This window comes from Malus sylvestris, chromosome 10 (assembly GCF_916048215.2).
Source record: "Malus sylvestris chromosome 10, drMalSylv7.2, whole genome shotgun sequence".
Classification (NCBI taxonomy): Eukaryota; Viridiplantae; Streptophyta; class Magnoliopsida; order Rosales; family Rosaceae; genus Malus; species Malus sylvestris.
Genome location: NC_062269.1, coordinates 29,893,923 through 29,921,052, shown reverse-complemented (window position 1 = coordinate 29,921,052; position 27,130 = coordinate 29,893,923). Strand labels below are relative to the sequence as shown.

General features: G+C 40.1%; 2 protein-coding genes across 3 annotated transcripts; one reads left to right on the top strand and one right to left on the bottom strand.

Annotated features, from left to right (window-relative positions):
- Window positions 1-5,990: 5,990 nt before the first annotated feature.
- LOC126585392 (probable methyltransferase PMT3) lies at window positions 5,991-10,535 on the top strand. Its single transcript, XM_050249811.1, has 8 exons — window positions 5,991-6,201; window positions 7,158-7,530; window positions 7,646-7,810; window positions 7,924-8,106; window positions 8,221-8,815; window positions 9,063-9,175; window positions 9,288-9,508; window positions 9,906-10,535. Exons 2-8 carry the CDS (start codon window positions 7,288-7,290, stop codon window positions 10,219-10,221), a joined length of 1,836 nt encoding a protein of 611 aa, XP_050105768.1. The 5' UTR covers window positions 5,991-6,201; window positions 7,158-7,287; the 3' UTR covers window positions 10,222-10,535.
- A 145-nt stretch (window positions 10,536-10,680) lies between these two features.
- LOC126585389 (dolichyl-diphosphooligosaccharide--protein glycosyltransferase subunit 2-like) lies at window positions 10,681-26,355 on the bottom strand. 2 transcript variants are annotated; one of them, XM_050249802.1, is made up of 20 exons: window positions 26,193-26,355; window positions 25,932-26,082; window positions 25,423-25,615; window positions 25,221-25,310; window positions 24,875-24,937; window positions 24,548-24,617; window positions 24,215-24,279; window positions 23,582-23,636; window positions 14,614-14,741; window positions 14,377-14,501; window positions 14,166-14,235; window positions 13,608-13,712; window positions 13,395-13,484; window positions 13,161-13,309; window positions 12,833-12,944; window positions 12,672-12,755; window positions 12,216-12,296; window positions 11,908-12,132; window positions 11,556-11,678; window positions 10,681-11,086 (listed from the first exon to the last, which is right to left on the bottom strand). In XM_050249802.1, exons 2-20 carry the CDS (start codon window positions 26,078-26,080, stop codon window positions 10,970-10,972), a joined length of 2,094 nt encoding a protein of 697 aa, XP_050105759.1. In that variant the 5' UTR covers window positions 26,081-26,082; window positions 26,193-26,355; the 3' UTR covers window positions 10,681-10,969. The 2 variants fall into 2 exon arrangements, with proteins under 2 accessions (XP_050105759.1, XP_050105760.1); XM_050249803.1 differs by having other exon boundaries at window positions 14,377-14,492.
- Window positions 26,356-27,130: the final 775 nt, after the last annotated feature.

Genomic DNA, 27,130 nt, shown 5'->3' with positions numbered 1-27,130 from the left:
CCGTAATCTAGAATTTCCTCATGAATTGGATAGAATGAGTAAGCGATAGTCGAATTCACGATAGGCTCTTCAATTGCCGATGTTGTGGGTTTCCTCTTCCGAGGGTGTGAATCCTTTGAACCAAGAGGTCTGCCACACTTATGTGTAGAGGTAGATGATTGGCTAGCCGCTAATGTACATGAATCACCAAAGTTGGAGTCCTGGGCCTCCAGGAGGGAAGTTCGTTGTACATTTGGTACCTCCATCTTTGCAGACACATTCACAGCTGGAATATGTGATCTTGTCACTCACGCTAGATTGGTGAAAGCATCTGGCATGCTTTGAAGATCTAATATGCAATGCACTTCAGCTTCAGACTGAGCGGTGTGGGGATCTAAATGAGACAAAATGGGAGTCGTCCATGATAATTCACATGGTTCATCAGGAACGTTGACGTTCTTATCTCCCCCTAACGACGAGAAGACTGTCCCATAGAAGTGACAATTCATGAAACGAGTGGTAAACAGATCACCTGTCCAAGGTTCTAAGTAATGAATAATCGAAAGAGAATCATATCCGATGTAGATTCTCATCATTCGCCGATGCCCTATTTTTGTACATAAGGGCTGCGAAATCGGCACATAGACTGCACAACCAAAAACGTGCATATGTGATATGTCGGGTGTATATCTGGTAACCAACTGAAGAGCGCTATATGGTTGGGTCGTAACAAGCCTCAAGCGAACCAACATGATTGTGTGCAATATTGCATGGCCCTAAGTAGCGATCAGGAGCTTGATCGAGCAATCATTTGTATGGGTTTAATGAATGCCTCTGCCAAGCCATTCTGGGTGTGAACATGGGGTACATGAAATTCAACTTCAACCCCAACCAATATGCAATAGTCATCAAAAGTTTTAGATGTGAATTATCCAGCATTATCCAATTGAATAGATTTGATCGGATAATCAAGGTGGTGAGCCATGAGCTTAATAACCTGAGCCAACAGTTTGGAGAATGCAGTGTTCCTTATGGACAACAAGCACACGTGTGACCAACGTGTGGAACAAAACCATAAAATATCTAAATGGTCTGCATGAAGGGTGAATCGATCCACAAATATCCCCCTGAATCCTTTGTAGAAAAATAGGAGGATTCGAACGAATCTTGTCATAAGAAGGCTTAGTAATAAGTTTTCCCATTAAACATGTTTGACATACGATTCCTTGAATCGAACCTAAACTTCGGGTTAGTGGATGCCCGTGTGATGATTTGAGGATACAGGGCATCTCTATTCATCCATGATGTCTCAAACGATCATGTCAAAGTGTAATATCGTGCGTGGTCCCAGAGGTAGGGCCGGCCACATAGTGGTTCTCTATGAGGCATATATGGTCGTAGTATACAAACCATTCGGGATACGCTCAAACTTCTCTAGAATACGCTTCTCGCCATATTCGTATGAAGGTATGCACAGAAATTCAACTTCGTTTTCTACGTGGGTTTTAGCGTGGTAATTTTTATCTTTAATGTCCTTAAAACTCAACAACGTTTTTCCAGAATGCGGAGAATAGAGTGCCTCATCAATGGTCAAAATTGTACCATTGTACAACATTATACGTGCCTTACCGTATCCTTCGATTAGGTTTGATGGGCCTGAGAGGGTTGTCAGAGGTGCATTCTTAGGTATGGAGTTAGTGAAATAGATGCGTTCACGTAAAACGGTGTGCGTGATTGCAGTATCTAGCAGACAACTAACTTCCACTAGTCATACCTATAATGAAAATTAATTTGAATCGGTCACATGCATAAAAGTTCTTAAAACAAATCACCAATAGATAATCTAAACATAAAGGAAAATTGTTCAAAATTAACCAAAAACAAAAAAAGGGGGTTCGGCCACTACTGTGGAATTCAACCCTATTGTCTTATTTTAACTAAAAAAAATAGTTTGTCTAAGATTTTAATCTTCCATAAAGGTAACGACCTCTTAAGAGTAAAAAACCTTCATCTTTGTACTCTCCAGTTTGTCCACTTGCACAAAATTTGATTCAAACTTCTTACGACGAGAATGATATTCAGCTACAACATTTTGGGGAGCTCGGTAAACACAGGACCAATGGCCATTTGAACCACAATGATAGAACATATCTGCATCCATGGTTTCAGGTGTTTTGCCCTTATTCTTGAAGTTTGGGGCATTGAGAGCGAGGTTAGGGCACTTCTAGGCTTTGTTTCCTCCATTAGATGGGCCTTGGATTTGTTGACCTTGACGGGGTGGCTTCTGGCAACCCTTACCATGCCTCTTTTGACGGTTTAGCATTGGTTCATACTACAGTGTGCTTTAGGCACTGCAGTCGCCCCAATAGGTTGAGCTTGATGATTCTTCATCAACAATCCAAAAACTTAGTGAACTTCTGAGCTCTATATTGTTGCTGCATGACAATATTAGTAGCAGAGAATGTCGGATAGGTTTTCTCTAGGAGATCATCTTCGGTCAAAGTTTCGTTACAAAACTTGAGAAGTGATCGAATTCGACAAATTTCAGAATTATATTCATTCACAAACTTAAAGTCTTGGAAGCGCAAATGATGTCAGTCATGTCTTGCTTCAGGCAAGAAGGTGTCCTTTTGGTGATCAAAGCAATCAGCCAAAGCGACCTATAGTGCTTGTGGATCTTCCTCAGCAAGATACTCGGTTTGTAGTGCGTCATGAATATGTCTTCGAATAAAGATCATAGCAGTGGCTTTCTTAGCTTCACCAATAGGGTTGTCCGTCTCATTTTCAATGGCGGGACGCAAATTCTTTGCAGTGAGGTGGAGCTTCACATCTTGGACCCACTTGAGGTAGTTCATTCCAAAGACCTCCAAAGTGGTGAAGTCGAGTTTGTTCAAATTTGACATGTTCCTATCACAAAATAGATGGACACGATGTGGTTAGTGCAATGGAGAAAAAATATCAATCCATTCACATAGGAGTAGAACATTTAGGTTCTAATAGACATGTAATGGTTAAAATTCGCAAGAAAAACTTCAGGTTTTCAAATAAGGCATGTTTTTAGAAACTTCAAGTTTCAAAATAATTATGAACTTCAGGTTCATATGTTCCTATAGAGAAACGCAAATATATACAGAAATATGAAATAAGAAAATATGCAAATAGAACTTCAGGTCTATAATTATAGTTGAATTAATTATTTGGACTTCGGGCCAAATTTAAAGTGTGGGTGAAAAATATAAAATCCATTGGGCCTAAAAATAATTAGGCAATTTAAACTCGTCCAAAAACTTAGACCAAATCCCACGGGTGAGCGGAGTAAATTCGTACTGTGCGGCCCAGGCCAAAAAATTGGGTTGGGTTAGACACAGGCTGATCATGCCCTAAATGAAATGGTTAGGCTGCAAGCCCAGTAGCAGCAAAACGGGTTGCAAGAAGGTCAGGCCCAAAGACATAGGCCCAGACTGGGTGTTGATTAGGTGCGGTACAGGTGCACCGATGCACCAACTGCAGGCTGGATCCGATGCATCGTAGGGATGTGGGACACCATAGCCCTCGGGCTGGTGTCGCAAGTTGGGCCATGCATTATGGTGAATGTTCATGCTATCAGGGCTGCAAAAATATCAAGATAAAAACCGTTGTTTTGGAAGAACCTGATTGCGTGATGATATGGATGAACTAGTTTGATGCAGAGAGTTTCCACGTCAGATTCCTAAGCGCAGCGGTAGGAGCGTGCTGATAACGTATTGTAGCCTATTTTATCTGACCTAAGGGAAGGGGTCGGCGGCAATGAGAGATTGTAGAGATAGATATGTTTGTACAATCGTAGGGGAATGTGTGTGTTATTCCCTCCTACGTAATACCTTTATTTATAGTAATAACAGGGAGAAGAAATCTTTCATCCCTAAGGAATACAAGTTCATATAGGAAAGAATAACTATAATCAAATCTAATCTAGGATTTACACAATCACACTTAAACTAGGAAAGTTTATAACAATATTTATGTTCTTAGATTATAAATATGAATTAATCACATATAGTATATTAGTTTATTTGAAAAAAAAAATAAAGATGGAAACGTGGAAGGTAACTCTCTCGTATCACTCTAATTCCTATTTTGCATGTAGCACATTACAAGGGAAGTCAATAATTAGGCTAATTTGAATACTTAAGTGTCGTAAACGTAAATTAGAACGTCATGACTCATGATTCTAATTCATTCTTTTGCAGTTATTATTACATTACAGATTACTGCGTGACTCATTTTAAATTTGTGTGTGTAACAAAACGCAAAAGAAATCGAGAATTTAACTAATTTAAATACACATGTGTCATTAAACGCATATTAAAAAAAATCAAGAATCATATTAATTTTGGTACATATTACAGATAAGTAAACATGTCACGACGTAAGACCATCTTCAACCGAAGGGTACAGAGGGCCAAAAATAGCCTGAAAACCGTCTCCAACCAAGGGCTAGGCCAAATGGCTCGTGGACCTCACTAGACAAAAAGGACTAAAAGAACCAGCCGGCTCAACCTAGCCAACTAGCTAGGCCTAGGCCAGGCCACAATTTGAATGCAACGGTAACTAGCTGACGTCATGCTGATGTCAGCTAGCCGTTATTTTTGAATTTTTATTTATTTTTTATTTTTACGAAATTTAAAAAATAAAAATAAAAATTATATTTTTTTCCTATAACTTCCTAAGCCATTAAACAAGAATTTGATAGATTTTTTTGGATTTATAAATCCATGGATTTTTATGGAGTTTAACTGATTTGTAGAGATTTCATATAAAATTTTGATTCAATTCTCTCGAAATCTCATAGGGAGATGTGAGATTTGTGGATGCTTAAAATACATTATAAAATCTCTCCAATTCCCTCTAGTTCCTCAACTTTTCCAAATTCTTTAAATTCTAATTCTAATTGAATACACCTGGAATGTTATAAACTTCTTTAAAATTCTAATTGAATGCACCCGAATTTCAAAAGATTTTAATAAATTATATTAAAATCCTGATTGAATACACATTGAATTTTAGAGAATCACTTAAAATCTTGATTGAATACTCCTGAATTCATTAAAAGAATTAAAATCCCTCAAAATCTCAATTGAATACACTTCCCTAAGTAACATGAAATAACATTAAACAATATTAAACAACATTAAATAACATTAAACAACATAAAAAAAAAACATTTAACAACATGAAACTTAAACAACATTTTTAAAAACATTTAACAACTTAAAACTTAAATGCCTACTCTATGCTTCTTTCGACCCAAAGATGTGCAACAAGATCTTGTTGTAGATACTTGTTTGTGGCACGAGAACGTATTATCTTATAGCGTCTCATGTACTCATTTAAAAATATTAAAAAATTCTCATTTTTTCCTATAAATTTAAGTTGTTGTAGTTTTTTTAATTTAATTTGTAGTTTTTAAATTTAAGTTTTAGTTTTTAAATTTAAATAATAAACTATGTTTGGCCCTCAGTTGGAAATTGTTTTTTTTTACAGGGTTATGTTTGGCCGTATGACCCTTTGGCTCTCATTTAAAGATGATAAGAAATATAATCATACACTGTTTATTAAAATATTAATTTCTTGAAGGATCAAAGAGTTAAAACAAACCATCTGATCCTCTTTCGATTGAAGATGGCCAAGAGATCAACCTGGCGAATGTCTAAATTTAGAGAGTCAGACTTTCACAATTAAGACTATTGCCACTTGACACCCCATTTTTGGCCAAGAATTGGACATTTCCAATCCCACTTGTCACCAATGATCTGTCAAAGAAAGTGAAAAAAGCAAAGGGCTTTCACTTTCACGCGCCAAAATCTCCCATGTGACGTGTAATGCCGCGTATTCACGCGCTCGTCTCTCCAAACGACAACCTGTATCTGCGTGTTTTTTCACCGTCACCGTCACCGTCTCTCTCTCTCTCTCTCTCTCTCTCTCTTTCTCTCCCTCTCTCCCCTCTGTAGATCTCACTCTTTGTTTATTACTCGAATAGATCTCACTCTCTCTCTCTCTCTCTCTCTCTCTCTCTCTCTCTCACTCACTCACTCGGAGTCAAATCGCCCAATACTGTTTTTCAATTATATTGTTTCCGTATTTATGCTTTTCACTGGTCGCTCACAAGAATTAGGGACCCCGTCTCTCTCTCTCTCTCTCTCTGACTCTCTCGCTCCTCTGAGAAAAACCCATCGCAACCAGGTACGTCCTCTGCTCAATCCTCGTTGAACAATAGACCCCATCTAACGGTTCAGATCCAACCCCACTCTCCAATCTCACTCACTCACTCTGTTTCTGCATTGCCCATCTGCAACTTCGAGTCTCTCTCCAAAAAAGATCTGATTTTTTTGCTGTTTTTCTTACAATTTTCATCTGGGCAAATTCAGATCGAACGTTTTCAGCTTTGGGAATTAACATTGCCGACGATTTTTGCGATTTCACGAGCTGGGTCGTATCAATCTCTGTCAATTTTTGTTTGTTGAAGTTGGTCTCACATTTATTATACATATGGCAACAATCAACTGTCGGTGCTTTGCGTCTGTTAATGCTTGATCTTTTTTTGCGGGTCTTGTTTCTGATTTTACCCTCCTCCATCTTCACTCTTATGCTTTCTACTGGTACCATTCGTTTTTGTATGCCATTTATTTCAGACATTTAATGTGTGTAGACAAATCAGGTAGTGGTACTTTTTTTTTTCCAGATTTGTTCCTCTTTGAAAGAACTGGGTCAGATTGGAATTCCTTTTTTTATTGCTGGGATTGAATTTTTGTTTTTCTTGTACTTGTTTCACTTGCTTTGGTCTGGTTGGTGTCGGCTTGTGAGTTTCTAACACTACCTTTTAGCTGTTAGTTTCTGGTTTTCCTTTTCTGTTTTAAATAATGACATTAAGATATCCACAACCAAAACCTAATAACTTTTTCTTTTTCGTATAATATTGATTGGATTAGGATGATTCGTTGTGAATCTTGCGATTTAGTAAGTTAAAGGGCTGTCTTCCTTTCACCTGGATTACTTGAAGTGATGAGTTCAATGGTCTTAATCTTATATGTTAATTTCAATGTTGAATTCGTAGTATCGCGGATCATTTTCTTTATGTACTGGCATCGTATCTGTGATCTATGGATCTAACCAGTTTAATCTTGTTTTGGTGATTGAAGCTGTTTCTGAAGTGAGACATCGACTGATCTTCCTTTAGGAGGAAACTGGAGCTGGCATCTTGTAGCTTGGTTTTGAACTCTGCATGTTGAAGTCGAAGTAGAAGGGGGATTATCTTGTTGGTTTGCAACAATGTCGAAGGGAAGGGCTGACGGGAGCCCAAAGAAACGTTTGGTCACCTCAATTCTTGTTCTGGTGATCATTTGTGGTCTCCTATACTTGTATTCTAAGAAAAATGATTCCTCCACTCTTGAGTATGGCAGTAAGATAAGAAAATTCCGTTCTACTTACTTGGGTGCGGATGAAGATGTTGATGAATCACCTCCCAAACTTGGTGAAGATGAAGAGGATGGTGTTATATTGAAGAGCATACCAGTGAGTTGCCTTCGCTAACATTTACTATGTTGTTTCACTTCATAGTGTACTTATGAGTAATTTATCTGAGTTATCTATTTTTTAGGCTAATATAAGTATGTTCTCAATGATGAAGGTTTGTGATGACAGACATTCAGAACTGATTCCTTGCTTAGACAGAAACCTAATCTACGAAACAAGGTTGAAGTTGGATCTGTCTGTGATGGAGCATTACGAGAGACACTGCCCAGTGCCTGAAAGGCGATATAACTGTTTGATTCCACCTCCTTCCGGATATAAGGTGAGATCCTGCTTAAATCATTACATCAAATGGAATGAGCGAGGAAAGGTTGTACTAGAAGTTTCACTTGAATTGTATGGTCTGAAGCTTTTCTGCTGTTTTTATGTAAATAGATCCCAATCAAGTGGCCTAAAAGCCGAGACGAGGTATGGAAAGCAAATATACCTCATACTCACCTTGCGACCGAGAAGTCTGACCAAAAGTGGATGGTTGTCAAAGGTGAAAAGATTGGATTTCCTGGAGGAGGTACTCACTTCCATTATGGAGCTGGCAAGTACATCGCTTCAATGGCTAATGTAAGACAGTGGCCCTTCACAGGGTAAAAATTGAATTAGTCAGTAGAAATTTAGTAATTCTGTAATTTTTTCTTTCATGATAAAACACTGACTATTTTTAGTTTGGATTGGCAGATGCTAAACTTTCCTAAGAACATTTTAAATAATGGAGGAAGGCTCCGAACAGTCCTTGATGTTGGTTGTGGTGTTGCTAGTTTTGGAGGATACCTGCTGTCTTCTGATATTATCGCAATGTCCTTGGCACCTAATGATGTTCATCAAAATCAGATTCAGTTTGCATTGGAGAGAGGAATTCCTGCATATCTTGGTGTTTTGGGGACCAAGAGACTCCCTTACCCAAGTAGATCTTTTGAACTGGCTCATTGTTCTCGCTGTAGGATTGATTGGCTTCAAAGGGATGGGATACTTCTCCTTGAGTTAGATAGGGTACTTAGACCGGGAGGTTATTTTGCCTACTCATCTCCTGAAGCCTATGCACAGGATGAAGAGGACCTTAGAATTTGGAAAGCGATGAGTGCCCTTGTGGAACGGATGTGCTGGAAAATTGCTGCTAAAAGGAACCAAACTGTTATTTGGGTCAAGCCGCTGACTAATGATTGTTACATGGAAAGACCTCCTGGTACTCAACCACCCCTTTGCAGATCGGATGATGATCCAGATGCAGTCTATAATGTGAAAATGGAGGCTTGCATCACGCCGTACTCTGAGCGTGAGTACTATTTCCTCCATTTTCTAAATGATTTCTATAATTTTCGTGCTTTGTTAGTTGTCTTGAGAAGTCTCAAAATAACATGCTAGAACCGTTTTTTGGTCGATTACATTGTTATTTGAGAATTACTAATGTAGAAAATGGACTCACCTGGAACTATAGATTGCTGATACTTTTGCAGTATCTAGTTGTTTAAATGGCAGAGAGTTGAGAAAGCACTTACATTTTGTTGGTGTGTTCTTTTCAGAAAACCATAGAGCAAGAGGAAGTGGTTTGGCTCCTTGGCCTGCTCGATTGACTACGCCTCCACCTCGTCTTGGTGATTTCGGCTATTCCAGCGACATATTTGAAAAGGACATGGTAATTCTCAAAAAACCTGCATTTTTTTTACCTACTCCGCCGTGGTTATATTCACATATATAAATTACAAACATACAAATACTTGGTGTATGACAATATTGACGTGGTGCAGGAAGTTTGGCAACAACGAGTTGAAAATTACTGGAATATTTTGAGCCCAAAGATTAGTTCTGACACAATAAGGAATGTGATGGACATGAAGGCAAACCTGGGTTCATTTGCAGGGGCTTTGAAGAACAAAGATGTTTGGGTTATGAATGTGGTGCCAGAGGACGGACCTAACACACTTAAAATAATATACGACAGAGGACTGATAGGTTCAGTACACAACTGGTACGTTGAACAATCTTTATGAGTTAATTTGCTTTTTATTTTTGACAACTCCCTGTATGGTTGGGGCAAACGGAAAGATGCCGGAGAGGATGGTACTCACTACTGGTTAGGCAAACTAGCCAATGAAAAAATCAATTAGAAACTTGTAGAACCTTGAACCGTTAATGGTGGTTCGTGTTTAGAATGAGAAATTCCCATGCCATATAATAGATTTGTTACACTTAAAATATTACTAGGCAAGATCTCAGGCATACTTTCGATATGGGAACGAGAGAACCTTCCGTTGGATTGCATTAGGGATTAGTGCATAATGTATAAACAACATGATATCAACTTTGGTTGCCACTGTAACATTGCATCAGATATTGATATATCTGTTTGGTGCAACTGGTGACAGGTGTGAAGCCTACTCAACCTACCCACGAACTTATGATCTACTTCATGCTTGGACCATCTTCTCCGACATTGAAAGGAAAGGATGTAGCGGCGTTGACTTGTTAATTGAGATGGATCGCATCTTGAGGCCCAAAGGTTTCATCATTGTGCGTGATAACCGAAGGGTGGTGGAGTTCATAAACAAACATATGAAGGCGTTACACTGGGATGCAGTGGCTACCGCTGATGCGGAGGGAGGCACCGAGAAAGATGATGTGGTGTTTATTATCCAGAAAAAGATTTGGCGTACGAGCGAGAGCTTTAGAAATGTAGAATAGCGCGACATGATCCCGGCATTTCACAGCGCTTAAGGAGGTGCTGATTTTATCTATAATTTTGTTGCATTTGGTCGAGTTACATTTTTGTTTTCCACAGCTTTCCCAATTTTCTTTGTTCCTCTAATTGATACAGAAAGGGCACAATTTTTACTTTCTCATTTATAATTCATTGGGAAATTGTAAAATAATCACTTTCTGCTGTTGATTGGAGAAAAGTGGAGGCATACGCCATCTGCCTATGAGAAGACTGAATCTGTAATCTTTAGCAATATATACGAGTACTAAAACGGAAAAGTATATGTGCGTTTTTCCTATGCACTCGAGTTCAAAATCCCGTCTTGAGGAAATGCTCAAACGCCCTTTGGCCCCTGAAAACTTTGACATGTTAAGGGACGTTCGAGAATAATGAGTCGGGAAAGGAAAAATTGATGAGAATAATGATGTAATCGACGCAGTTCATTGCAAAGTTATGTACTTCTGATATGTCGAAGTTATACTATTGATGTGAAAGATGAAGCCCGTCCCGTGGGTACAACTTTCTTTTTCTATAAATATGATTTATGGGTAAATAAAATTCTGTAGTTAAAGAGGTACATGTATAACATAACAAAGAGCCCTACAAAATTTGTTCTATAAACTCCCACGCTCTGTTCGTCTCTAAACGAAAGTTTCCTCACCCTTTCGATATCTCTTTCAAGGCCGAAAATTCTTTTGATCTCTCTAAATGGGAGATTACTTGACTGCCATTTCAAGCAGATTTCAACTTGGATGACGAAGAGGCCAGGTGGGAAAGAATTCGGTGTCCGACAAACAGCAAGAAGGCTCCCAACAATCCAAGCGTTTTGAGAGTCGTAAATAGATCCAACTGTACATGGAACACACAAGTAGGCAAAGCTTAATCCATGTGCAGGGAAACTGAAATGACGTTTACTAGTATGCCTAATCTTAAACAACTTTGTATGGTTGCCTCAGAAACTGCATTCAAAAGCCAAAATCATCTTCAATAAGCGTACCCTATGTTGCGAACAAAATATATATTAGTGTTATTTTTTGGGTTCTAGAACAGGTCACCCTATAAATATTAGGAAAACTAATGAAAATGGTTTAAAAACTTTGAGTTTTAACGATAAGGACAAAATAAAGAGTAAAGTGAATAGTACCATGATTGACTTTTTAGTGTAAAAATGTGGTTTTTCGTTAAAGTGAACAGTACCGGAAGCTTTTCGTTAAAGTTCCCATAAATATTAAAATGAGATCGTCCAGATCATTGGGGATATGAAGCAGATGGGAACCTTCCTGACTGAAAGTGCAAGTAAACAGAATTAATGGCATACCTTCAACCAGAAGAGCACATAGAGCAAAAGAACTGCAGCGATGCCAACATGGAATAGGATACCGAAGGTGGCGGGTACTGCTGAAGTGGGGAAGTTCTTCAGATTTACCCCCAAGCGTAATAGCTGTTTAATACATAAAATACAGTTAATTAGAATACAAAATGGGTAAAAACTTAAAGAATGTTGACAGCAACCAAATCTCTTTTGGCCCTTTCGTACTCTAGAGAATGTCAGTTTATGAACAGGTCACCTCAAACCAACTTGGACTTTCCAAGGGTATTCGAGCATGAACTGTTAATAAATTTCAGAGCCAAATGACAACAGATCAAGGATTCACTTAAGAAAGACTCACTCCAATCAAAAATCCAATCAATGGCAAAAGCACGAGGCCCAAGAAAACGAGAGAGAGCTCCTGAGAAGGACGCTTTTCTGGAACCCTAAAGATATGGGTTATCTCAGCTTTGGGCCCATACTTTGAGTAAGGATCAACAGCTGGAGAAGGAGGGCGCGAGGCCCTCTCAGGTGCTTCTGGTAGATCCAAATCAATCTGGCCAATAGCCCGTAAGAAAGAGTTTTCCTGTGAAGGAAAGAAGTTCGCTTAGACAACAGCACGTAAAAACTAAAAACAATTCTAAAAACTTGAGGAAAGCTCACGCTTACCATTACAGCATCACCAACAGTTAGTTGAATGTCATAACTACCAGACAGATAGAAAAACTTCTCCACTAATCCGAGAAAATCCTGTAACAAGATACCAAAACCAATCAAAACAAAGAAATTAAAGAGCTCTCCTTGGGGTAAATCCATGACCTAAGATGGTGAAAACTGCACTTTTATATTATTCAAGTATCCAGACATTAATCATGGGTTTATTTATCACAGTATCACCTATATAGATAAATTAAAAAAAATGAAAAATCTAAAGATCTACATTTCTAAAAGAGCGCTACATGGCTCCACATAGTGTTCGCAAAAATCAGGCCCATTTGACTGCACATACATGCATAGTAATCTATGCGGGGGAAAAAAAATCGCCGACCAAGTATGCTTTCAACTGACAGTCTTCAAAAAAAAAAAAGAGCCAAAAGTTAGGGGATGAATTCAAAGAAACTTTACCAGTATTTTCTCAAACTTTTGGCCAGAGATTCCCACCACAAAGATATGTTCAACCTTGGTCTCATGTGTCAACTTAAGAAATACCTGCGGCCCAACAAATGCCTAAGAGAACTGAACGGAGAGCATTTACTTAAGAATACAAAAAGACACAGAATACAAACCTGATGAGGCTTAAAAGCATGCCCTGAAGGAGTGGTCAATTGAAAGGATAGACGCAGCTTTTGGAGGTGGTTAGCTGATAGTGAGACAGTACTTCCTCCGGCTAAATTTAGTCTGTTAAATCGACAACAAACAAGTAACAAAAAGTTTATATATTTCAGAAGGGAATAAGCACGGCCTTTGTCATATAACAATTATAAAAAATGAAAAAAAAAATATAAAAAAATCCACATTGACCATGTGATTACAAGCATTCAACTTGCAGATAAAAATTCAGAAGAAGAAATGATAGAGCAGGAAATATAAACCAAATAAAATTTGAGTACGTACTTTTTCTGGGTTTCTATGCTCCCAATATCACTATCCAGTACTGCAATCTCTGCATTTTCAATTTTGATAACTCCTGTGATAAATATCTGTACTTGAGTAGACCCTCCAGTTGCATAAACATTTTCTTCTTCAGAATCATGCAGAACCACCTACGAAAATTTGGTAAACTCAGTACAAATTGAGGTCACATGGAAGTTAATCCAAAGGAATTAACCAAAGGAAAGAGAAGGGTACCTCAAAGACAAATGTGTAACTTCCAACATCGATACTTTCTGGCAGAACATCCAAGAAATGGGACCCACTTTCTTTGTCAAACTTGAGTTCCTACATCACACACATGATAAAGCAGTGAACCAAACGCCATCCATGCAAAAATCTTGTAAAAAAAGGATATCCAAAACTAATTTGTGATAGGAAGAAAAGAAGGGAAAAAAAGTTATTACCCACCTGGCTTGCAATTTTGGACGCAGCTTTTGAACCAGAACTGAATGCTTTCACCAGCTTAACTGTCAGAGGTGGTGCACTTGAACCAAGCACGGTATTCACTTTCACCTGATTAAAATTTCCAGTACAAATAACACATTTGAATTAACCAAAGTATGTTATTTGGCATAAGCAACATTATTTTGTAACTATATCTTTTCCTCGGTAAAAAAATTAATCCACAGATGGGTGATAAACACTGATTCTGTGCAGGTCAATTAAAAGCAGTACACTTTAGAAAATAATATGAGCATAACTTAGTACAGGAGTTTGACTTTTGAACAAGAGAACAAAAAACATAAAAAAAAACAAAAAAAGTCGGATTGAGGAAAAAGGTAAACAGTGCAGATTTCAAAAGACAATACATACTATATATGTATAGATATACATCAAAGAAAAGGCATATCCTTCTATTGTAACCTAGGAGATGCATATATGTGTGTGTGTGTGTGTGTGTGATACCGTAATACCTCACAGCAATCAGTTTCAAAGAAGAAATGCTGTGTTGATAAATTGACAAACCTGGAGCAGGTCTTTCTTGGTCAATGAAAGCACTGTAGCTGGAAGTGATAATACCAAAGGAATAGAGACCCTGCACCAGAAAAGAGAGAAAAAAACACACAAATTAGGGCACAAAAAAAAAAAATTTAACTTTAGATGTTGCATTGCACGGTTAGAAATGCAAAATACTTGGGAGATGCTATTCAATAAAAGAACAGGGTTTAGCACTTGCTTATTGCTTTCCAAAGACGCTAATGAGTCTATTTGGTTGAAAAAGTCTTTAGCATTGCCAGGAATGCCAATTCCAAGGAAGAATTTTGCCAGACCCAATATCTTGTCCCCTGGAATCTGCAAACTCTAAGCTAAAGCATTAGTATGCATATAATACCAACCCCCTCATTCCCCAAAAAGAAATTGCATTGCGCGGAAGAGCAGGAAAGAAAGTGGCACTGAGTATGCTTCCAATCACCTTTATGTTTCCAGATGTCACAGTTGCAAATGCTGTTAATCCTCGAATAACTGATGCAGTAGTTGAAAGAGGACTCTGATGCTCACGCAGATCAACAACTTTTTCATCAAAGTAAATGGTCCCATCATCTACAAAACATAGTTATATGATTTCACATGAATAACAAATATACCAGACAATTAAATGACAAAACCAAACTGAAAGCTGGATTGAATACAACAACAACAACAACAAAGCCTTTTCCCACTAAGTGGGGTCGGCTATATGAATCCTAGAACGCCATTGCGCTCGGTTTTGTGTCATGCCCTCCGTTAGATCCAAGTACTCTAAGTCTTTTCTTAGAGTCTCTTCCAAAGTTTTCCTAGGTCTTCCTCTACCCCTTCGGCCCTGAACCTCTGTCCCGTAGTCACATCTTCGAACCAGAGCGTCAGTCGGCCTTCTTTGCACATGTCCAAATCACCAGAGCCGATTTTCTCTCATCTTTCCTACAATTTCGGCTACTCCTACTTTACCTCGGATATCCTCATTCCCAATCTTATCCTTTCTCGTGTGCCCACACATCCCACGAAGCATCCTCATCTCCGCTACACCCATTTTGTGTACGTGTTGATGCTTCACCACCCAACATTCTCTGCCATACAACATCGCTGGCCTTATTGCCGTCCTATAAAATTTTCCCTTGAGCTTCAGTGGCCTACGACGGTCACACAACACGCCGGATGCACTCTTTCCATCCAGCTCGTATTCTATGGTTGAGATCTCCATCTAATTCTCCGTTCTCTTGCAAGATAGATCCTAGGTAACGAAAACGGTCGCTTTTTGTGATCTTCGCTAGATTGCTCCGGTCATTAGTGTGGATAAGTATATAAATGGATAGAGATAGGAAAGCAAACACAAGATGTACGTGGTTCACCCAGATTGGCTACGTCCACGGAATAGAAGAGTTCTCATTAATTGTGAAGGGTTTACACAAGTACATAGGTTCAAGCTCTCCTTTAGTGAGTACGAGTGAATGATTTAGTACAAATGACATTAGGAAATATTGTGGGAGAATGATCTCGTAATCACGAAACTTCTAAGTATCGGAGTGTGGTGTCGTCTTGACTTGCATTATCTGTCTCATAGGTAGATGTGGCATCTTCTCTGGAAGTACTCTTCCTCCATCCAGGGGTGGTATCTTTAACTGGTGGAGATGCACAAGGTAATGTATCAATTTCACTTGAAGCTTACTTGTAGTTTCAGGCTTGGTCAAGCGCGATACAAACCATGTAGTAGGAGTCCCCCAAGTCGCCGAGCTAGGGGGTCTGCTGAAAGAGGTGACAGACAAGGTAAGCAATCAGAGCTCCGACTGATTGTTCACCTTCTCCCCATCTTGCAGCAGCATGAAGGATAAAGAGAAGAAAAATGAGAAGAGATGATATGAGATACTTTTGCTTTTGAAGAAGTAACTTTCCACAGGCTTATTCTTGAACTGAGTTGGAGGGTTTTCTGGTTTCCTCCAGAGTATAAGGCCGACTGAAGAATTTGAGGGTCAAAACAAGTCCATCAAATCTAGAGTACGTTCCACCCTGCTGATATGGGATACTTTTGCTTTTGACAGAGTAATGGATGTATCGGCACGTGTGCTGTTACGCTTGTCTCCACATGCTTCCTTGTATCCTTTGCACTTGCCCTATCTGTTCCTCAAGCAGATGCGGAATCTTCCCTGGAAACATAAGATGATGAAGATGAGTACTCGAGAGCAATGCCAGGTAAGTAATCAGGTAAGGGGTTCCAGGCAGTCAGTTCCTGGCTGGAAGCTTGATTCCAAGTGCTGACTGATTGCTCTCTTTCTCCTTGTCTTGCAGGTAAAAACAAGGCCAAAAGAAAAAACAGGGAAAAAGCATGATATGGGATACTCTTGCTTTTAACCCTGATGATATGAGATATTCTTGCTCTAGTATAGCTTGTTTGCAGAGGTATTATCGGGGGGAAAGAAAGCTGAATATTTCGAAAGGCTTTGTTGGGAGTGCCCTCTCAGATATGATGAAGGGTTGAGCATTTTTGCAGGTCTGCCTGTCCGTTGGGGATGGAGGTCGACATATATAGGAGTCTCCCTAACAACAAGTAGTAATGCTATTCCTTTACCCTGCTTGGTCATAGCACGGTAGTGGGAGCTGCCAGTTTCACATGTTTTAACTCTGTCAGAGCACTTTGAAAAAGTGGTCTGTGGTATCTGGCTCTCGAGATTCGGAGAACGATGCCTCTTCGATTTTTGAGAAAGCAATCATGCTGGGGGTCTGACTCTCGAGATTCGGAGAGCAGTGTCTCTTCGATTTTTGAGGAAGTAATCATGTTGGGAGTCTGGCTCTCGAGATTCGGAAGGCGGTGCCTCTTCGATTTTGGAGCAAGCAATCTTGTTGGGAGTGTTGTCTCGAATGTGAGTAAAGGTTGGACATGTTTGCTAGTCTACCTTGCCACGAAGCACAAAGGTTGACACACAGGGACTTTCCAATTATCCAGCAATGGTACTGTTCCTTTACCTTCTCTTCGATTTTGAGAAAGTAGTCATGTTGGGAGTCTGGCTCTCGAGATTCGGAGGAAGGTGCCTCTTCGATTTTGGAGCAAGCAATCTTGTTGGGACTGTTTTCTCGAATGTGAGTAAAGGTTGGGCATGTTTGCTAGTCTACCTTGCCACGAAGCACAGAGGTTGACACACAGGGACTTTCCAATTATCCAGCAGTGGTACTGTTCCTTTACCCTTGTGGGTAATAATATGGTAGCTAGACCTTCAAAATTTATGTGTCTAAACTTTGTTAGTGCTGTTTCTTTGCTATTCTTTTACCTTTCTTGGTCAGAGCGATGTAGTGGGAGCTGCAAGCTTCACGTGCTCAACTTTGGCAGAGAACTTTGGCAAAGTGATCTGTGGTACCCATGAGTTATTGTTGCGTGTGGGAAGTGGGTGATTGAACAGTAAGATTCATGTGCTTTCTACTTCACCAGAAGTCTTCGACAGAATGCCCATAATTTCTGCAAAGCTGAGTGTGCGTGTGACAGGTGCTGACAAGGCTAGAAAAGTAGGTGCCTCTTCGATTTCTGAGATCGGCCCTCGTGGTCTCTGAGCAGCCCAACTTTTGAGAAAGCGAGCGCCTCTTCGATTGATTCGGAGAACGGTGCCTCACCGATTTTTGAGAAAGCAATCATGCTGGGGGTCTGGCTCTCGAGATTCGGGGAGCAGTGTCTCTTCGATTTTTGAGAAAGTAATCATGTTGGGAGAGTGGCTCTCGAGATTCGGAGGGCGGTGCCTCTTCGATTTTGGAGCAAGCAATCTTGTTGGGAGTGTTTTCTCGAATGTGAGTAAAGGTTGGGCATGTTTGCTAGTCTACCTTGCCACGAAGCACAGAGGTTGACACACAGGGACTTTCCAATTATCCAGCAATGGTACTGTTCCTTTACCCTCTCTTCGATTTTTAAGAAAGTAGTCATGTTGGGAGTCTGGCTCTTTAGATTCGGAGGACGGTGCCTCTTCGATTTTGGTGCAAGCAATCTTATTGGGAGTGTTTTCTCGAATGTGAGTAAAGGTTGGGCATGTTTGCTAGTCTACCTTGCCACGAAGCACAGAGGTTGACATACATGGACTTTCCAATTATCCAGCAGTGGTACTGTTCCTTTACCCTTGTGGGTAATAATATGGTAGCTAGACCTTCAAAATTTATGGGTCTAAACTTTGTTAGTGCTGTTTCTTTGCTATTCTTTTACCCTTCTTGGTCAGAGCGATGTAGTGGGAGCTGCAAGCTTCACGTGCTCAACTTTGGCAGAGAACTTTGGCAAAGTTATCTGTGGTACCCATGAGCTATTGTTGCGTGTGGGAAGTGGGTGATTGAACAGTAAGATTCATGTGTTTTCTACTTCCCCAGAAGTCTTTGACAGAATGCCCATAATTTCCGCAAAGCTGAGTGTGCGTGTGACAGGTGCTGACAAGGCTGGAAAAGTAGGTGCCTCTTCGATTTCTGAGATCGGCCCTCGTGGTCTCTAGGGAGCCCAGCTTTTGAGAAAGCGAGCGCCTCTTCGATTTCTGAGATCGGCCTTCGTGGTCTTTGAGCAGCCCAACTTTTGAGAAAGCAAACGGCTCTTCGATTTCTGAGATCAACCCTCGTGATCTCTAAGCAGCCCAACTTTTGAGAAAGCAAACGCCTCTTCGATTTCTGAGCAGGCGCCTCTTTGATTTCTGAAGCTCCGTCGAGTGCAGATTTTTATAGAGGCTGGCATTAAGTTCCAAAGAACACTTGAATCTCCACCAGTAGAAGCTTCATTCTTGCACTTCTAAGATCTTGATTTGTCCGACCTCTTCTCTCTTCAACACCTTTGAAAATGTCTGGCCCCTCCGACCGTCGTTTTGACTTGAACCTTGTTGAAGAGGCAGCCCCGCCTTCTCCAGACAACATATGGCGCCCATCCTTCGTCTCCCCAACTGGTCCTCTTACCGTTGGGGATTCCGTGATGAAGAATGATATGACCGCTGCGGTGGTGGCCAGGAACCTTCTCACTCCCAAAGATAACAGACTACTTTCCAAACGGTCTGATGAGTTAGCTGTTAAGGATTCGCTGGCTCTCAGTGTTCAGTGTGCAGGTTCTGTGTCTAATATGGCCCAACGCCTATTTGCTCGAACCCGCCAAGTTGAATCATTGGCGGCTGAAGTGATGAGTCTCAAACAGGAGATTAGAGGGCTCAAGCATGAGAATAAACAGTTGCACCGGCTCGCACATGACTATGCTACAAACATGAAGAGGAAGCTTGACCAGATGAAGGAAACTGATGGTCAGGTTTTACTTGATCATCAGAGATTTGTGGGTTTGTTCCAAAGGCATTTATTGCCTTCGTCTTCTGGGGCTGTACCGCGTAATGAAGCTCCAAATGATCAACCTCTGATGCCTCCTCCTTCTAGGGTTCTGTCCAGTACTGAGGCTCCAAATGATCCCCCTCCGGTGCCTTCTCTTTCTGGGGCTCTACCGACTGCTGAGACTTCTCCTAAGCAACCTTTGTGAAGGCTCCCTCTTGTGTGTTTATTTTGACTCATGTATATGTACATATTTGTAGCTTATCGGGGATATCAATAAATAAGCTTTCCTTCATTTCAACGTATTGTGTTAAATACACCAAAGCCTTCTTCGCTAAGTTCTTTGAATTTTCTTTTGTTGAAGCTTGTATGTTGAAGCTTTCTGAGTGGAGCATGTAGGTTGGGGTAGTGTTCCCTTAATTTCCCGAGTGAGGAAAACTTCTTGGTTGGAGACTTGGAAAATCCAAGTCACTGAGTGGGATCGGCTATATGAATCTTAGAACGCCATTGTGCTCGATCCTGTGTCATGTCCTTCGTTAGATCCAAGTACTCTAAGTCTTTTCTTAGAGTCTCTTCCAAAGTTTTCCTAGGTCTTCCTCTACCCCTTCGGCCCTGAACCTCTGTCCCATAGTCGCATCTTCTAATCGGAGCGTCAGTAGGCCTTCTTTGCACATGTCCAAACCACCGTAACCGATTTTCTCTCATCTTTCCTTCAATTTCGGCTACTCCTACTTTACCCCGGATATCCTCATTCCTAATCTTATCCTTTCTCGTGTGCCCACACATCCAACGAAGCATCCTCATCTCCGCTACACCCATTTTGTGTACGTGTTGATGTTTCACCGCCCAACATTCTGTGCCATACAGCATCGCCGGCCTTATTGCCGTCCTATAAAATTTTCCCTTGAGCTTCAGTGGCATACGGCGGTCACACAACACGCCGGATGCACTCTTCCACTTCATCCATCCAGCTTGTATTCTATGGTTGAGATCTCCATCTAATTCTCCGTTCTTTTGCAAGATAGATCCTAGGTAACGAAAACGGTCGCTCTTTGGTATTTCTTGATCTCCGATCCTCACCCCTAACTCGTTTTGGCCTCCATTTGCACTGAACTTGCACTCCATATATTCTGTCTTTGATCGGCTTAGGCGAAGACCTTTAGATTCCAACACTTCTCTCCAAAGGTTAAGTTTTGCATTTACCCCTTCCTGAGTTTCATCTATCAACACTATATCGTCTGCGAAAAGCATACACCAAGGAATATCATCTTGAATATGTCCTGTTAACTCATCCATTACCAACGCAAAAAGGTAAGGACTTAAGGATGAGCCTTGATGTAATCCTACAGTTATGGGAAAGCTTTCGGTTTGTCCTTCATGAGTTCTTACGGCAGTCTTTGCTCCTTCATACATATCCTTTATAGCTTGGATATATGCTACTCGTACTCCTTTCTTCTCTAAAATCCTCCAAAGAATGTCTCTTGGGACCCTATCATACGCTTTTTCCAAATCTATAAAGACCATGTGTAAATCCTTTTTCCCATCTCTATATCTTTCCATCAATCTTCGTAAGAGATAGATTGCCTCCATGGTTGAGCGCCCTGGCATGAACCCGAATTGGTTGTCCGAAACCCGTGTCTCTTGCCTCAATCTATGCTCAATGACTCTCTCCCAGAGCTTCATTGTATGACTCATTAGCTTAATACCCCTATAGTTCATGCAATTTTGTACGTCGCCCTTATTCTTGTAGATAGGCACCAAAGTGCTCGTTCGCCACTCATTTGGCATCTTCTTCGTTTTCAAAATCCTATTGAAAAGGTCAGTGAGCCATGTTATACCTGTCTCTCCCAAAACTTTCCACACTTCGATTGGTATATCGTCTGGGCCTATTGCTTTTCTATGCTTCATCTTCTTCAAAGCTACAACCACTTCTTCCTTCCGGATTCGACGATAAAAGGAGTAGTTTCTACACTCTTCTGAGTTACTCAACTCCCCTAAAGAAGCACTCCTTTCATGTCCTTCATTGAAAAGATTATGAAAATAACCTCTCCATCTGTCTTTAACCGCGTTCTCTGTAGCAAGAACCTTTCCATCCTCATCCTTGATGCACCTCACTTGGTTTAGGTCCCTTGTCTTCTTTTCCCTTGCTCTAGCTAGTTTATAGATATCCAACTCTCCTTCTTTGGTATCTAGTCGTTTATACATATCGTCGTAAGCCGCTAACTTAGCTTCTCTGACAGCTTTCTTCGCCTCTTGCTTCGCTTTTCTATACCTTTCACCATTTTCATCGGTCCTCTCCTTGTATAAGGCTTTACAACATTCCTTCTTAGCCTTCACCTTTGTTTGTACCTCCTCATTCCACCACCAAGATTCCTTTTGGTGTGGGGCAAAGCCCTTGGACTCTCCTAATACCTCTTTTGCTACTTTTCGGATACAACTAGCCATGGAATCCCACATTTGGCTAGCTTCCCCCTCTCTATCCCACACACATTGGGTGATTACCTTCTCTTTGAAAATGGCTTGTTTTTCTTCTTTTAGATTCCACCATCTAGTTCTTGGGCACTTCCAAGTCTTGTTCTTTTGTCTTACTCTTTTGATATGTACATCCATCACCAACAAGCGATGTTGATTAGCCACGCTCTCTCCTGGTATAACTTTGCAATCCTTACAAGTTATACGATCCCCTTTCCTCATTAGAAGAAAATCTATTTGTGTTTTTGACGACCCACTCTTGTAGGTGATCACATGTTCTTCTCTCTTCTTAAAGAAGGTGTTGGCTAAGAAGAGATCATATGCCATTGCAAAATCCAAGATAGCTTCCCCATCCTCGTTTCTCTCCCCAAAACCATGGCCACCATGAAAACCTCCATAGTTGCCTATCTCCCTGCCCACGTGTCCATTTAAATCTCCTCCTATAAATAACTTCTCCGTCTGAGCAATTCCTTGCACCAAGTCTCCAAGATCTTCCCAAAATTTCTCCTTCGAACTCGTATCCAACCCTACTTGAGGTGCGTACGCACTAATCACATTGATAAGTTCTTGTCCTATTACAATCTTGATTGCCATGATTCTATCTCCTACCCTCTTGACATCTACAACATCTTGTACCAAGGTCTTGTCCACGATGATGCCAACACCGTTTCTCGTTCTATTTGTGCCCGAATACCAAAGTTTAAACCCTGAGTTTTCTAGATCCTTTGCCTTACTACCAACCCACTTAGTTTCTTGTAGGCACATAATATTTATCCTTCTCCTCACCATAACTTCCACTACTTCCATAGATTTTCCCGTTAAGGTTCCTATATTCCACGTTCCTAAACGCATTTTGCTCTCTTGAACTCTACCCTTCTGTCCTAGCTTCTTCACCCTCCCCCGTCTAATAGGATCAAAGTACTTCTTTTGTGTGTCCCGGGTAAAGTTGATAGGAGCATATGCTCCCAAACAACTTTGAGTGGAGTCGTTCGAAAAGAAGTTTCTATGGCCCCCTTGCTCATTTAACACTGCATCCGGGTGCCGATGGAGATACAGCGACCCTTGCTCACTTATCACTGTGCTCGGGCCACACAGCGCGCCACTTACGGGTGACGCCCTAGCTTTAGCACGATTTTGTTCTGGATTCATTTTCATAAGGATTCGACGTGATCATGGAGTGCCGGCTGTCGACTACCTGACGCCCTCCCCCTCCTCCTTTATCCGGGCTTGGGACCGGCCATGTAAGACATAGGCGGAGTTGAAAGCTGGATTGAATAATTAATGAAAATAAAACAAATACCCTGTGCATAGACATCAAAATGCATGCAGACTGCAAGCTCATCTTATAAAGTTAAACTTGCTTGGGTATCACTAAAATGACAGATATAAAGTTCCATGATATCACCCAGACAAAAGATGCAATTAAAGCAACTGTGACCCAAAATACCAAATTTTTTGCACCATACTCCTGGTAAAATGTGATGATATAGAACTTCACAGAAGCAGTTCATGAACCATGGATTACTATATATAATGAAAATCCAGATTAGGTGAGAGTCTAAAACCTACATCAGCTTCTGCCCTACAGAATCAAAAATTATAGCATAGGAAAAAGAAAAATGAAAATAACAAGCTTATAAGGAGACATCTGTTGGAAAATAATACAAAGATACACATACCATATTTCTCAATACTGTCAAAAAGCTTCAAAATATCACTTTTCAATGTACCAATCTGCCCAGAGACAACATTATCGAGTATTAATAAAATGAACTGTATAACAGAAAAGGACAAAAAATTTACAATAACAGAGTAGAAGCACATTATACTAATAAGATTTGTACAACTTATTACACATCTATATAAAAAAAGACTAAATGGAACAGAAAAATAAGTCCACTGACACTGGTAATTATTTGGTCAGTGTGTAAAGATATAACAATTCTGAGATATTGTATTAATTTATACTTTGTCGGTTGAAACGTCTAATATACTATTAAATTAATGGCATGCAATATCTGAGACGTGTTTCTGTGCTGATCATATAAACCACACTTGCATGCACAGATAACATAATGTGGCACGTGTTTCTGTGCTGATCATATAAACCACAATTGCATGCACAGCTAACATAATGTGGCCAGTGGCCACATGTGTACCTTAGCTATTTTCTTCTACGGTTTTCTACATCAATGAATATATATAGTTTTCAACTCTTCTAGAAAAAACTTAGCCTCAGTTCACTTTAGTTAAACATAATAAGAATATGTTTGATTGGTGCCTGTATAAGCAAGAGAAAGAATGTAGACTACCTTAGACTGATCAACTTCAGAAGATTCTAATACGATAACTCCAGAAAGTGCTTCAAGAGCTAATCCTGCAAGGGGGATGGCAAGCTCAAATAGTGAGTATAAGCCACTTACAGTTACTAAATATCTATACCATGTTCCGCGAAGATGTAAAATAAATGGTAAAAGAAATATTGGTCTTCATAACAAAGTGCTGCTAAATCCCCTCTATTTGAATAAAGATCTAAGGGGAGCAAAGGAATTTAGGTGTCTAGAGGGAAAGTTCCCACTTGACATCACCAATTGATCAGAAAAAGTTATCCATGAGAAAATATGAAGCATAACAAAAGTCATTACCAGCAGCATAGGTACTAGCCTCAGGATTATCTGAACTGAAGCGCCACCTTCCATCACTCTGGCTGAGAGACTGCAACAATATTTCACAATCATTCATAAATTCAAAAAGAAATATATTCTTATGTGAGACATCAAAAAAAGTGAATGCAAAAGAGGGAAAATGATTGAGAGTTCAGAATCCGAACAACCCATTCACATTACAAGGAAAATAAAGTTGCGACCAGAAGCTAAGAATTATCTGACATAGCAAGTTCTGTCAGGACCTGGAGATAGCAAAAACTGAAAATATTTCATCTAAGAAATACCACTAGTTGTTGTGGGAACTACCTTGATAGAATGGAAAATCCCACCAGCATCAGCAAGAAGTACATCGACTTCAGGACTTTGATCCTGCAGCAAGAAAGACAAAATACAAGAATTAGGAAAAGAATTCATAATCTAAAGACGTAGGGCCTCAAAGAAACACAGAAAAGAGGCCCTTGCACAATAGTTCAAACAATTAAAATAGTAACATTATTCAAAATATTTGTTTTTTCCCCGCATAGAGTTGATTTTATTTTCATAAATCACCATTCCTACATGTTGAATCTGCAGCCAAACTAAGACCTCAAACCAAAAAGAAGATGTAAACCTGAGTTGGAAAGTGCTGCCGAAGGGTAGATCAACAATTTACCTTAATAAGTACCAAGCTTCCAATTGAGTAGTACAACTCAAGCAATGAACTTGCACCATTGACATTAGTTTTAAGTCTTGAAGCAATGCCCTAGACAAGGAATTAAGAATTAGTCACCAACTTCATTATTCTTCCACATAACTCATAAGTAATTACTTTCATGTCGAGAACAAAGAAAAGGGTGCTAAAGACTTAACAGTACCTCAAATACTTCATTTGTAACCTCGCATTCCAAAATGCCGTTAACCTTTAAGGCGTAGAACAAATCCTTTGGGGCAGACGACGATGACCTGAGTTTTTCAACAACAGACTGACAAGTAGCGGTCCGTATATCGGACTTCTTATTAATCCCAAGAACCTCAAACGATCTTAAGGCTTCGTATGCCTCTTCTAAACTGTCAGCAATTTATCGAAATCGAATAATTAAAATCAAATTTGAAATCAATATCCAAAATAAACTACTCTAATCATGCAAATGAAAACAAATTCCACCAGAATTAAACGCTAACCGCGCATTATAGTAAAATGCAGGGAAAAAACCGAAACTTTAACGTCAAATCGCAGAATTCTAAGCGGTGACGTCACATAAAAGTGAAATAAATCCCTTTTTAATTGATCAATCGGATCATCCAAAGCATTTCATTTTCTCAGAAACCAAACGGAAAATATAAAATTAAACAAAAAGATTAATCATTTCGAGGGTTGAATTACCTCCCGAACGATCCATCGACGGGGGCAAATAGCTCCGCAGCCGCGGACCGGTGAGAGTCGGAAATCGGGTGGAAGACAGAAGCAGCAGCATGGCAGATCGAAACCGCCAAAATCAGCCCCAGAAATCCGCCGAGGTTTCCGGTAGCCATTCCTGCAACAGTAACGAAACCAACAGCTTCAGATACGTAAATTCACTCGCGCATTTGTGTACGAATGCGATTCGGAAGACGCTAGGGTTTCAGATCGAGAGGAGGAACGTACGAAGAGCGTTGGAGAGAGAGAGAGTGAGATGGTCAACGGTGTTGAACTTCCAGGGCGAGTGAGGACTGAGGGGAGAGAGTGAAGACTCTGGGGCAGCTACGAACGAGGTCGTTTTAGTACGTTTGTTTGGGCTTTTTTGGAATTTTAGGGAATGGAGACCCGCGCATGTAATTACTTTTTTTTTACTTTTTTTTTTCTTTTTCTGTACTTTCTTGCGTATAAATTAACAATCCGGTCTTCTGATTGGTCGAGCCTTGTCTCCGCTGTCCCTGTATTTCGAGTAAATATGGAAAAATCAATTTGCCTTTACGTGCCACAGTGTGATGGACACTAAGACAATGTAATTTGTGTCGCTAATATTGCATACGGGTCGCGTGGGTCGTGTTGATATATATTTACAGGTGAGAGAATTAAAATTTGACTCAAATAAATAACAAATTTGATAGTAAATTTATTGTGTAACTTAACCGGAATAACTATAAGGAAAAAAAAGGCCCATAGATGATAATGATGAAGGGCGTTGTGTCTGGACGGAATGGACACGCGGAAGGTGCCATGTAGTGCGGAATATTCGGAATCTCATGCAAGACAACTAAATGAACCTCGACGTGCTGCAGAAGAACTGGAGTTGAGCACAGGATAGGTAATTGAGATTCGAATGTCGCTCAGGTGTTAAACGAGGTCGTCAGACGTTGGCTAGTACAGATGAACTCTAGCACCCGAGTTCGAATGTCTCTCTCCGTACTTTATAGCTCGTTTGGATGTGTTTTTAAAATGACTGAAAAAGCTTTCAGAGATACACACCAGTTATGTGCTTCTTCCAAGAAACACTTGTGTTTTTCCAAGATTTACTTGCATTTTTACTAAAGATTGGTTCTAAATACATTTTCACTAAAAACTCTTTTAATCATTTTAAAAGCACATCCAAACGAGCTCTT